The sequence below is a fragment of the Heliangelus exortis genome, chromosome 1, assembly GCF_036169615.1.
Source record: "Heliangelus exortis chromosome 1, bHelExo1.hap1, whole genome shotgun sequence".
Taxonomy (NCBI): Eukaryota; Metazoa; Chordata; class Aves; order Apodiformes; family Trochilidae; genus Heliangelus; species Heliangelus exortis.
Window position 1 is genome coordinate 27,688,111 of NC_092422.1, and position 13,041 is coordinate 27,701,151.

General features: G+C 36.6%; 1 protein-coding gene across 11 annotated transcripts in view; it reads right to left on the minus strand.

Annotated features, from left to right (window-relative positions):
* FNDC3A (fibronectin type III domain containing 3A) overlaps window positions 1-13,041 on the minus strand; it is a 124,105-nt gene that overhangs the window by 14,916 nt on the left and 96,148 nt on the right. For 6 of the 11 annotated variants that reach the window (XM_071739103.1, XM_071739087.1, XM_071739094.1 and 3 more), the window contains 8 exons: window positions 12,330-12,507; window positions 11,661-11,714; window positions 10,866-10,990; window positions 6,901-7,075; window positions 6,255-6,341; window positions 2,697-2,835; window positions 1,721-1,789; window positions 291-409 (listed from right to left, as the gene is read on the minus strand). In XM_071739103.1, coding sequence (XP_071595204.1) covers window positions 291-409; window positions 1,721-1,789; window positions 2,697-2,835; window positions 6,255-6,341; window positions 6,901-7,075; window positions 10,866-10,990; window positions 11,661-11,714; window positions 12,330-12,507 — 946 coding nt within the window. The remainder of the gene's footprint in view (window positions 1-290; window positions 410-1,720; window positions 1,790-2,696; window positions 2,836-6,254; window positions 6,342-6,900; window positions 7,076-10,865; window positions 10,991-11,660; window positions 11,715-12,329; window positions 12,508-13,041) is intronic. The other 5 variants (XM_071739120.1, XM_071739112.1, XM_071739167.1 and 2 more) reach the window with 1 other exon arrangement.

Here is a 13,041-nt window from a genome sequence, read left to right on the forward strand (position 1 = left end):
AGAAATTACATTCTATCATTATACCCCACAGAAAAAACACAGTATCTGTTTCTGCAAGTAAGAAATACGACTTTAAACAATATTTAGTGTCAGAAAAGAATATTCCCATTTATTTAATGAAGAAATGAGCAGAAACTCGAAACACTGCGCACTGATACTGGAATCTTTTTCAGGTACTAACGATGGCTATTCTGATAGGCACTTCTGTGCAATATTTGATTATTATCCACTGGGTCAATTTTTCCTAAAGAGACAGACATTTTATTTAATAAAAATATAGCTCATTTTACCGTGCTCTGTCCTCCCTCTGCAAGGCAATAGACACGTAACCGATAGGAAGAGCCAGGATTCAGCCGATCACACACATGCTCCCGAGCAGCTCCACTGTATATGGTGTCCCATTTGTTTCCTGAAAGGTTAGGAATAGATGTGAAATGAACCAAATTGTCATTTGCCACACTTCAGAATCAGCTGCAGCAGGTATCCTCACTTCACTCAATAAGCATGTGCCTGATGTTTAACAAAAGAACTTCAAACTTGCTTTGAATTTCAGATCATCTCATGGAAACAGTTACCTGGGTACATTTCTGTACATCTGCTCAAGTGAAGTATCTTCCTTAGTTAGTATTTACATGAACTAGGAGAGAATTTATGTTCTGTGAAGCAGTTATTAATGGGCCAGCAAAAACACCTAAACATCATAACCAAATACATCAGAAAGATAAAAAAGCAAAAATTTCCACAGAAAGAACTTTTAACTGGAGCATTCATTGTGCAGACTGTAACTAGAGGTTACATTGATAAAGTTTGTTCCTGTATATCTGAACGACACAGCACCACCTGAAATACTGATTTAATTCTTAGCTGTTCAGCCAAATACTCAAATCAGAAGCCCTTTAGCATTCTCTCTCTCTTTAAGAGATTAAGCAGGGAAACTGGGTACTTGCAGTTAAATCTCCAGTAACTCAATACATCACAGCATTTTGAGGACTGGGTATGAAATGCAATGCAAAGCTCACTAAATCTGCATTCTAAATAATTCAGAAAGTAACTTAACGTGGACATGTAAGAGAGTAAGGAAAGCAATAGTAAGTATCAAAAGAATCACAGCTGAGACCCCTGCCATTACAATTTGGAGACAGTGCACTGACTTCATCTGAGATGGCACTGGAGAAGTATAAACTTGCATTCTTAAAGTGACAGTCTTTCTTTATGGAATAAGGTTACTTAAGAGGTCTTGCTTTTAAAATAATTTAGCTGAATAGCTATATGCCCAGTTTAAGAATTCTGTTAATTTCCCTTCTGTAGGAATGGACATAAAAGCAAACAACATAAACAGTTAAACCAGCTGCACCTCTGTTCTACTTTAATAGTGATAAACAGAGCACTAATTTTTCTTTCAACTGTCACCCAACCAAAAGCTCTGTGGCCCTGTCTCACTGCACAAAAATGTCTGAAATGTGTAATTTCATTTCCTAAACAGAATATAACTAATTAGTAAGTTAACCATGGAGCACCTTTTTCCACACAGAGTTTTGTGGCATCTCCTTTCTAGGCTAGAGCAAAAGAACCTCTTTTATAAAAGCTCCAGTATCCCTATTTTTAAGTGGCAGCCCTTTGCAATAAGTTTCTGTATCATAGTATATATTTCACTCTTCCCACAAGACATACACACAAAAAAGAACACCTCTGAATACCAACAGATGCACCTAGTACTTACCATTTAAGCCTTCAGACATTTCCACAACATACGTATTTATTGCTGCTCCTCCGTTGTCTTTCGGCGGATCTATAAAAAACAGCAATATTCCAGCTAAGTGAGGTAAATGGAAAGGTGTTATAGGTTTAACAAATTACTCCCAATGAAAAATAAAATTATCAGTTATTAAAAAAAACCAAAATGAAACAGAGCATTAGTGTTCAAAATAATGACTATTAGAGGTTTTCTATATAAGCCTTTAGATACTTTTTTATTTACAAAGTAGGCATGACTAATAACTTCGTATCTAATATGTTACCCATGAAAGATCAAGTATCAGGCCCTGATGTAGCAAAATACTGGAAAAATGGAGGACTGCCAAGTACTACTTATATTCTACAAGTAGTTTTCTTATTATTAATGGAGAAGAAATAAATACACTATTAAAGAGAAATAGGTAAGTTTAAATTACTGTGAAAATAAAGAAAACCTGTAACTCTTTTGCTTTCTACTGTTTCATCTTCTCCTATTTCACAACATATGTGAAAAAACCTGAGAGTAATGAAGTTTCTTAAGATTCTTAGCAAATAAAAACATTTATCTATCAAAATCAAATACTTAAAGGAAATAGGTTGAACTTCGATCTTCTCTTTTGATAAAAAAATACAGAATTTTGTGGCATCTACTTTTTGCGCCAGAAAGCCAGAACCTTTTAGTCCACAAATTAACACTGCCATTTTAAAAAATATTATTGTAGTTCCCTGGAAAAACACTCCCTATTACTATTTGTGTATTATTCTTCCCATTAAATTACACTATTATACTGCCAACTGAAGTATCAATATCTTTCTTAGTTCCATGAAAATTGATCATAATGCCTCAGTTAGCTCAAGTGTTACGGAAGTAAAATCTGACCTTCTATAGACAAATATATACATACATTTATATAGATACAGATTACAAAGGACACACTCTAAACAGAGCTGGACAATCTTACCCCAGGTTATTTTAAAACTCTGTGCGTGAATTTTCCCTTTCACTGTGGGTTTTGAAGGTACTCCAGGCTTGTCTGGACAAGTGATGTATTCTACTGTCTCACTTGGACTGCTTTTCCCTTCTGAGTTATAGGCAATGACCTATAAATATATATATATATATATAAAATATTATAAACAGAACAAATGCCCTGGCTAGTGGTATGCTATTCACTGTTAATATGAACATCAAATTAATTTATATGTATGCTTAGATAGATAGCTACATAATAAATTATCACAAGAAATAAAGCTACTTTCATTTTACATTACCATTAATCCCACAGTTAAGACAATCACTATACTGAAATTAAAAATTCCTGCAAATTACTAGGAAAAAAAAATCCTTGAAAAAACTCCTAGTAAATGTGTGGATGAAAAAAACCCAGAAATCATCATAATAAAAAACCCCACAAAAGCCAGAAATCACCATAATAAAAAGCCCCACAAATCAGCCAACCATATCCCCCAAATCTGCATTGTTGGTGTACAGAGTTAGGCTCCTTCTTGGGACATTTAAGAGTTGCCCAGCTGTAGAAAGTAAGCAGGATATGCAAATATTAGTGACACTAATGAGATCTTTGGGTGGTCAATATAGCACAAACCACTTTATTTCAAGTCAAGGATCTGAAAACCTGTTTTTAAAATCATCTAAGGTGCTCATAAATTAGACAGGCCTAAGAGCTACTCTTTTTGAGTTGTGCAATTTATAGATAACAAAATATATACATGAGAAAAAACCTTTATAAAAGCATGGAAATAAGACAAAGAAGACATAGGGCAAAAAGGCCACTTTTAAACTTTGTCTGAAGGAATGTGGAAGTATTAAAAATTTAACTGCAATTCCTTTCCCACTTGGAGCAAAATATTTTTGTGTAATTAAGTAAGCAGCAAAAAGTGATGCTTTAGTAACTACTAAAAAAGCCCTGAACAATTTGGATTAGTTAGGTAGCACTCTCATGTTACTACAATGCTGTCTTTTAGGGAAAGACATTCAGAGATAAAAAAGTGTTTATATGACTAAGTTTTATGAACAACAGCAAAGATGACTGGAAGTCTTCAGTCCCAAGGGAAATTATGGCAGAGGTTGTCATTGCAGTTATTTACAGAAGGTGTTTAGATTCAATCAATGTTTAACCAATCTGACATCACCTACCCTGATGTTTTATTTGACATGGTCTCCCACAACATCCATGTAGACAAGTTGGTAAGATACAGACAGGACAGATGGACCACAAAATGAGTGTGGAAAACCTGGCAGAATGCCAGGCTCAAAGGGTAGCAGTTAATGGTTGGAAGGCAAATTGGCAGCTGCTGCTGAGTGGATTTCCTCAGCAATCAACACAGTGTCAGGTATTATTCAATACCTTTATAACTGACCTAGATGACAGGAGTGAATGCACTCTCCCTAGGTTTGGATGTGACACCAAACAAGGAGCAGAGAGAAATATGCTGGAAGGAACAGCCACTGTATGGATTTTGACAGGCTGGAGGATTGCATCAACAAGAACCATGTGAGTTTTGATATGGGTAGGGATAAAGTGTTGCACTCAGGATGGAATAATCCCAGGAGCAGTACAGTCTGGTGTCTGAACAGCTTTTATTTTTTTGATCTCTGCTGAGAAGGACTTTGGGATCCTGGTGGGGAGCAAGGCATGTGAATCAGCAGAGAATCCTGGCAGTAACAAAAGCATGGGTTGCATCAGCAAGAATTTAGCCAGCAAAAAAAAAGGCATGTGATTACACCACTTTAGGCCATGACTGGAGTACAGTGTCTAGTTTTGGCCCTCCCAGTTCAAGAAAGACTGGCAAGAGGGGGAGAATATAGAAGAGGGTTAGCATGTAATCATCATGGGTTGGAGAACCTGACACAGAAAGAGAGGCTGAAGAAATTGGGTTTATTCTGCCTAAGAAAAAAGAAGTTTCACTGGGGGCAGGGGATCTAGACACAGCCTACCTAAAAGCTAGTAGCAAAAGAGATGAAGATGCTGTCTTCACAGGGAACTGTGATGACTGGACAACAGACATGAGGCACAAAGTCTATCAGGGGAAACTCTAGCTGGATATAGGAAAATAAATTAATCACCATAAGAAAAGGCTGTCCAAAGAAGTGGTCAACTCTCTCTTGCTGGAAATACTGAAGTCTACAGGATCAGGGCTAGAAGAGGGATGAACTACCTAACCTAATGCCCATGCTTACCATACAAGTTTGACTTTGATGATTTCCAAAAGCCCCTTCCAACCTAGATTTTCGGTGATTCTAGGAAAACCAATTGCTGCTATTCTTCACTTATTAGTTGTGGCTGCAGTTTACTGTGTATTTCTATTTGTACCATGCAAAAAAGCTGAACAATCTTGACAAGGTTTTTTGGCTTACTTGTTTTTGAAATGAGCAGAATTGAAATGACAGGAGTGATGTTAGTACAGATTAAGAAAAGGAAATGTGAGCTAACACGTGTCTCAGACACTAAGTCTCCCAGTACTGTTTATAAGATTAAAAATTATCTGGTTGTCTTTAGGCCCTTACTAATGAAGTTAAACAGGCACAGTATGTACATATTAGAATAATGTTTTCAGTGGTTATAAAGCTTCTTTCAAAAGCCTTAGGGAGTATTACTACTAATTAAGTCTTTCCCTTGTGTAATAAAAATTGAAGATCTGATTAACACAATGTTTGTTTTGCCTTTATGCCCCATGAATGAGTGATCAGAGACTTCTGTTTACTGTTCTGTTAAGAAAAATAGGGTATAAATGTTGATTTTTTTATTTAATGAGAAACTTAGGCTGTTTAAGTTAACTATGTATTTACTAGTAATACGTATGATTAACATGAAGGATTACTTTCAAATGAAGGCTATGATCAAATCCTGCAGAAGATAGTTTCAAGGTAATCAGCTGTTCTTTAAGCACCTGTGTGGGCAACACAGTCCTAGCTTGGTACAGGTCCTTGGAATACACTGTATTTTTAACCTTATTTAGATATTAAATTGCATAAAACAAAACCCCACAAGCACTGTAAGATCAGCCCCCATTATAATCTTTTCTTTTGAGAAATTAAGCATCTTCAGAAGTGCAAAAACAACTCATAAACTGCTACCTTTCATATTGCAGTGTGATGCCGTTCTTCAGTGGTTTCCTTATAAAACAGTACTTTAGGTGTATGCAAGACAACAGTTATTGACATTTTTTCCCTTGTAGGCAGAGCTGAGATTAATCTGACTCTGCTTTATACTGCAGGACATGCCTTTAGCTTTGCTCCAAAAACCAACCAACCACTCAAGGGTGACTTAGAACACAGAACAGCCCAGGCTGGAAAGGACCTGCAAGATCACCTGGTTCAACCTTTCAGGGAAAAGGAAGCCTAAATGAGATTACCTAGCACCATGCCCCATTCGTATCCTGAAAGTATCCAGTGATGGCATAAAATTTGGTTTTCCTTAAAAAAGGCTCTCCCCACTCCTCAGCCACTCTCAAGCTACTCTAGTACAAAAAATCCCACCCAGATATATGAAAAATCTTACCCTAAATTTGTATTTTGTACTACGCCTCAAATTCTTCACGGTGTAGGTAAGATCATCACCATCATATTTTGGCTTGAAACCATATCCCTGCAGAATTAAACAGGATTACTTGAAACATATTTGCAGACCAGAGCATGAAACATACTTCATACAAACAAATTCTTTCTGACCATAATTGTTATGATCCTCTGGCAAAGTAATAAGGGCATTTTCATTGTATAAATACGTGATACGTCTTTTTTAAAGAAGGGGAAATTAATTAACTATTCTCCAATCAGAAGAGGAGAAAAGAACAGCAAAGAAAAACATACATGGTGTCAACAAGAATTATTCCTAATCCTGTCAAAAGGTATAACAGGAATAATTTTAAACCAAATGACATCTAGGCTGATATGACATCTAGGGAGGCCACACTTCATGATGCAATTACCTGTGTCCAGCTCTTACAAGGTTTAACAACACTAATAACAATTAATGTCACAATAAAAAGAAGAAAGCAATGACAAGTCATTAGCTTAATTCAGAAACTACATTTATTTGTAGAATATTCTAGCAAAAGTAATAATTGTTACACTTCATAGGATAATGTATCAAACATACACATTATATTCTCTTTTCATATTGAGAATAAGTATTCTAAACTTACTGAGTTCTCATCCTCCATCTCTAATATATACGAGATTCCTTCATCTGATGGTGTTCCTGAGGGTTTTGTCCACTGTAGGGATAACCAAGTAACTCCAGCATTAATCAGCAAAGGACTTGCTGGTGTGGTTGGGGCAGTGCCTGAGGTATGATACAGGACTTCTTCACTAAAATCACTGTTTAAAACAGACAGTATGTAAACTAACTAGACATAACATCTAGAAAAAACAGAATTCTTACTAAACACAGCTATGACAATTTCTTGGACATGTGCATAACTGGAACTTGCAAGCTGGTACATGCAGTCAACTTCACTTGCCCATGAGTCTGTCAGTAGCAAGATTAACATGTTCATAATTGAAAGATCCTTTGTATGATATAATACAAAAAAAAACCCCAAAACCAAAACGTTTCATTTTTTCATGTTATTATTCTAAAACAACAAAGCTCTATATTCAATAATGTACTAATACCACAGAGTAAGTCCTATTAAAAGTGAAAACATGAAGACATAAAAACATATATGGGAAGATATATAAAAAAAATCTCACTTTCTAAGCAGCAATTATGTTCTTCAAGTATACTGTGAAGTACTAATTGCCCTAGTGATTCAGAAGATAATAGAATGACAGCCTCAGACAATGTCAAGTTACCTGAGAGTTGCCAATATGAAAGTCTTATTGCAGAAGAAGCAGAAGACACACTAGTGAATCTCCAACTGTTAACCTTATCTCATGATGCTGACATATGGCTTGGAGTGGAAAGAAAAATAATTTACATAAAAAACCCTACTGTAAATCTCGGGAGGGATGCAGAAATCAGTAAGTGGGTACTGTGCTTGCTCAGATGTGTCTGATGTATTCAGGTAGACTCTACCAAACACCCACCTCTTCTCAGGTGTTGTGTATTTAGATTTGCTGCTTCCACAAGAAGCACTCGTAGGCTTAGGGCTAGTCTTGACTTCCTAACTGTATGAAGCTGATGTCACAGGTATAATTTTAATCTAAAAGCCACATGTTAACCTAAGTGAGCAACAGGAAAACCCTGAAAACAAAATTCTCTGTATAGCTGAACAACACAACCAGTTAAATACCTTTTGTGTCAGAACCCAACTTTCCTAAAAAATCTCAATATAATACCTCGACTTCACTTTCTGTCTTACCCAACCTGCATTACAAAAATTCACAAGCTGTAAATTTTGGAATGCTCTAAAGTGGTTTCGATGTTAAAAAAAAAAAAACAAAAAACAAACAACTCAAAATCTTAGAGACACCTTATTTAGAGTGTCAGTAGCACTGGAAGTAGACATGCAGTCTGTGGACATACAGACTGTGAAATGGATTATGAAGCAAGAAGTGAAAAAGTACAAAATAAGAAAATTTCTTAAATTTGGGGGGGAATAGTGTTTTCTTTCCCTTATAAAAAGTCAGAAGCAATAAAATCTCTGAAATGTAGATGATGTGATATATGTAATATATCTATCAAAAAAATTCAGCTTTATGTAAGTAGGCTAGAGAAATCATGAAGAGAGGCTATACAAACACTAAGCTTATCTCTGCTCACAATGAACTAATGAAGGAGCACCCTATAAGGAAATATAAGGCAAAAAACCCCCACACCTGAAAAGCATTTAATCTATTTATGTGATTGAAGCACTCCAAAATACAGTGAAATCAGATAAAAGAGTTCCAGTGATACCTACATTTGAATGACTCTTAAGACAATTCACTTAGGAGTACAACAATCCCATCTATCTTTCAAACAAACTTTATTTTTCCAGTTTTCTTTAGCCACTGTTTCATGTGTTAGAATTAAACTTAAAAATATCTGTTCTTGTTGGTAGAAACATTTAGACAAAATTCTCTCTCCAGATGCCCAAGTTTCTCAACAGTCTTCATATAGAATAACCAGGCACTCTACCCTGACAAATATTATTTCAAGAGACTTCTTAATTAAATAATACCATAAAGACAATAAAGTGCATCTTTACAAGGTTATGAAATATTGATTTAAAAATCTATTTGGCGTGATTAGTTTAAGAAGAGTAATTAACTGATCAGTGTCCTCTATCAGGTCACATTGCAAGCACCAGTAATACCTGCAGATGTAAAAGGGGAACAGGAAGAGAGCTCAAGCACAGGACCTTCCTTAACTGCCAGCTCACTCCCTCTCTTTAGTTTTTTGAACAGTTCCAACTGAATTTCATCAAGACAACGTCCAGGAGCCACTCAGAATAATTCATTGCAGAAACAACATCCAGAAGGCAGTAACATAATAAACATAATTGTGTTAGAGCAGGCCAAAATTTCTTTTAGCCCACTGACCCAAAGCAGGTGCCTAACGAAAGATGCTGGAACAGGAGCTTTCTGCAACACATTCCCTGAGTACTCTCCAAAGCCTCAGATCTCCAAACCCAGCTGTAGCTTTCACATCCTGAATAGTCAGAAGATTTCTTCTGTCCAGCATGAACTACAACCCATCTGGCTCCCTGTTCTTTGTGCTGTCCTTTCTCCAACACTGTCCATGCAGGCATTGCTCCCTCAAGCACCTCCTTGTACCAGCTGCACATCCTCTATTTCATGCTATAAAAACACACTCTGGTGAGCTGCAGCACAATGCTCATAGTACTTAAAAACCAAATTAAAAAAAAATAAATGCATAATACCAATTTTAGTCTGACAGCTAGAGAAGCCCTGTTCTCATGCCACATGGGACCCCAAGGTCCAAGTGCTACCAAGTAGTGGTGGACACTGGCAGTCAGCTCTGCAGATGCTGAGCCCTGGCAGTGTGACTATTAGCTAGGTTTATTCACTTTGCCTGAAGACCAGGAAGCATCACCATGAACTAATTCACCCAGTAGTGCAAGCAGCATAATTTGAGAAACCAGTATTTTTTTTTTAAAGTTCTTTTATATTCTTTACTGAAGTCAGATGTCATTCGTTCAAAAATTCAAAACAAATTTTGGTGCTCTGTAGCTTCTGAAAATAACAACTGAAAGGAAATTTGACATATCTTAAACATCCCTAATAAGCTCTAAAACTTTGAAAGAATTCATTGAGATGGTAGTGTCCTATCCTGTTCATTTTCTAGAGTAACAGGAGACTGACTCACAGACACATTGGATAATAGGACAAATCTGAGTAACAGGCTGTGGCAAAGAGCACAATATGGTTCTGACAGACTTATTTGCTGCTTGAGCAGAGTTACTGACAATGTCTTTATACTGTCAGCTCTGAGCTGCTTATCTTTTAGCATGATCCCCAGAATTTTAGAAGTGCTTATTACATCAGCCACAAAAGCCACAATTATACTACATGTATGTCTCTACAAGGTGCTGCTTAGCCAAAAATTCTACTGCAAGTATGAGAAGTGTCCAAAGCAGCAACTTCAGTGGCCTGAAAAGGTCTACAAAGACTGAAGTGAAAAAACAGCACAGCCCAAACTAATTTCACATGAGAGCAGTCAGGTTGTCTGTGTTCCCCATTCTAGGGACACCATGTACCAATGTCTTAGCAGGCTGTTCAGGAAATAAGGCTTTAGTCTGGCAGAAGTAGCTGCAGTAGCTGCTGCTAAGAGGGGCTGAGTTTTGAAGCACTTAAATGATAAATACACACATTTGTAGTGGTTGCTGGAGAAAACACAATATGCTGGGAATCAGAATAGCTGAGGTTGAAAGGGATCCACACAGGTCAGCTTGTCCAACCTCCCCTGCTCAGGCAGGGTCAAGTGGTTCATAGTACAAAGGGACATCTGCAAATGAAATAATCTAATAACATACTGTGAATTAACTATGCAGTTGGACTAGATGATCACTGTAGGTCCCTTCTAACTGAATTATTCTATTTACCATTTCATTCCAGTTGGACAAGTGATGTGTTTCTTTAAATGTCATGTTATGATTTTCCTAAGCAAGCAAACATATTCATGCATATGAATTCCATATTTTTTGTATATAATAGTATTTACCTCATTCCCATGTCATTTTTGGCTGCTAGTCTAAAGGTGTACCCCATTGCTGGTGATAGTTTAGTAATCCTATACTGCTTCTGTTGGCCATAATAACACTGGCAAAACTCTCCATTTCCTTTTCCCTGAAAAAGAATTAAATTAATCACATCATTCACCCTATTATATATGTGTCCCTCAATAAAGCAACACACAAATGTGAAGTAAGCTCATTATTTGAAATGAAACATAACTCAAGAATTTCCCATATAGTGAGGCAGTAATATATATATTCAGCAGGTTGTAGTAGATATATAACTTCGTATATATATTGAATGATATATATTTTTCTTTTGTTTTCCTTCCATTTCCCAGCTTCACAGGATTGGAAGGAAAACCACATTAAGCTTCTGCAGCTCTGTAATCTAAGGGCAGCTGTCCAGGTAGGAACTGGAAGATGCTTGCGAGGGTGTAGCAGGCCCACACTCTTAGTACAAAAGAAGAAGTATTACAGAAAAACCAACCTTCAGTGTCAGCTCTAGAAGAAAGTATTGGACTACAGGTGAAAAAGCCACTATTAAGAGTAGCAGAACCATGCAACTAATAATTTCCTAATATTTTATATTCTCCAAGAAAAATGTGGGCAATAACTACGTTTTCATAATTGTTTTAGATATTACTTATTTCTCACATGCCTCTAGACAGAATTAATAATTTTCATACAACTTGATGAGCAGAGTCACATACAGGTACTGTTTAAAAACCTACAAAACTAAGAATAGAACAGAACAGACTAGAATAATATAACTTGCTTACTTCATCCCACTCTAGAAGGTAACTGTGGATTTTAGAACCATTATCACAAGATGCCTGCAAGAGGAAAAGAAGCAAATTAGAGCTCCAACTGGTTACAAGACGACTGAAGGAAAAAGTTCATGTATGGATCAAATCAGGGAAGGTCAAATGATGCTCCCCTTACATGACTGTTTCACTTGCCAAGGTAGTCCTACTTCAGCCTACATCCAATGAAGGCTTGCATCATGTTTTCAGTTCTGTTTTGTAATTTAGACCTTGAAAAGTATTCTGGCAGCAGTGTAAAGTGCTCCAGAATTTTTCTGAGCAGCTAGATTGCAAGTCTGGTTAGAACTCAGTCTTTCCAGACCACTTAACTTGCTTTGCACAAACAAGCTGATTTTCAGTACTGAGAACAGAACTGGTTCCACACTGGTAGTAGAGGACTGCAGCTCAAACCAGTGTCTCTCATGTGAGCTCAGTAATTTTATCTACAAAGGCTCCTTACTTCCCTGGCAATTTCTTTTTACTGAGGTCCACATTTAGCCCAGTACTGTACTGCTCAGTCACAGAACTACAACCATCATGTTTGACAAAATCTTTCCATTTCAATGAACTGGCATTTTATTGACAAACCTGAAAAATCTGAAGAGTTAAAAATATTTATTTTAAAGGTTTTAAAACAATTCTTACCTTCCACTGCAGAGTAAGAGAATTTTTGGTCCGATTAGTTATCCTGGGTGGATTTGGAGTATCAGGTTCACAACTTATTGTGGTAAAACTCTCTGCTTCTGAAGGGTTCCCCTTTACACAGTTGCATTCTACTTGAACTCTAAAGTGAAGAAGAGCCAATGACATTTTTCTTCCAAATCTGTATATACAGTTTCCAAAGAAAATTGAAAAAATGCTATCTTATTATTAAAATATCACTGCTAGAAATAAATAGCTGGTTGAATCATCTTGGTTAACAGAAGTAATGCAAAACAAGAGTTCTTTAGTTTGGATGTACATCATTACCATCAGTCAGCTTTAGTCTCACAATTACATTTGAAATATGTCTGTTACTTACTGTATTGTGGCTGAGAAATAATGGTAACATCTAGACATATTGATATTATGAATAATTCTGCTGGAAGTGCTTTTGTCAGATGAGCACTATAAAACTGTTCATACATTTTCAGAGTACCTTCTACTCTCCTTCAAGACCTTGCTGAGTCTGTTCACCCTGTCCTTTCCTTTAGGAAGGCTATGAATTAATTCTCCGTGTACTTCAGAAAAGTGAAATCTTGCTTCTGTCTCAAAGAGAAATGGTTTATTTTTCTAAAAGCTTTTTTTTTTAAATCCAAAATGAGATAGATTATCTGGCTTCCCACTGTATGCTCCCCCGCCTCCCCCCTCAGCTACA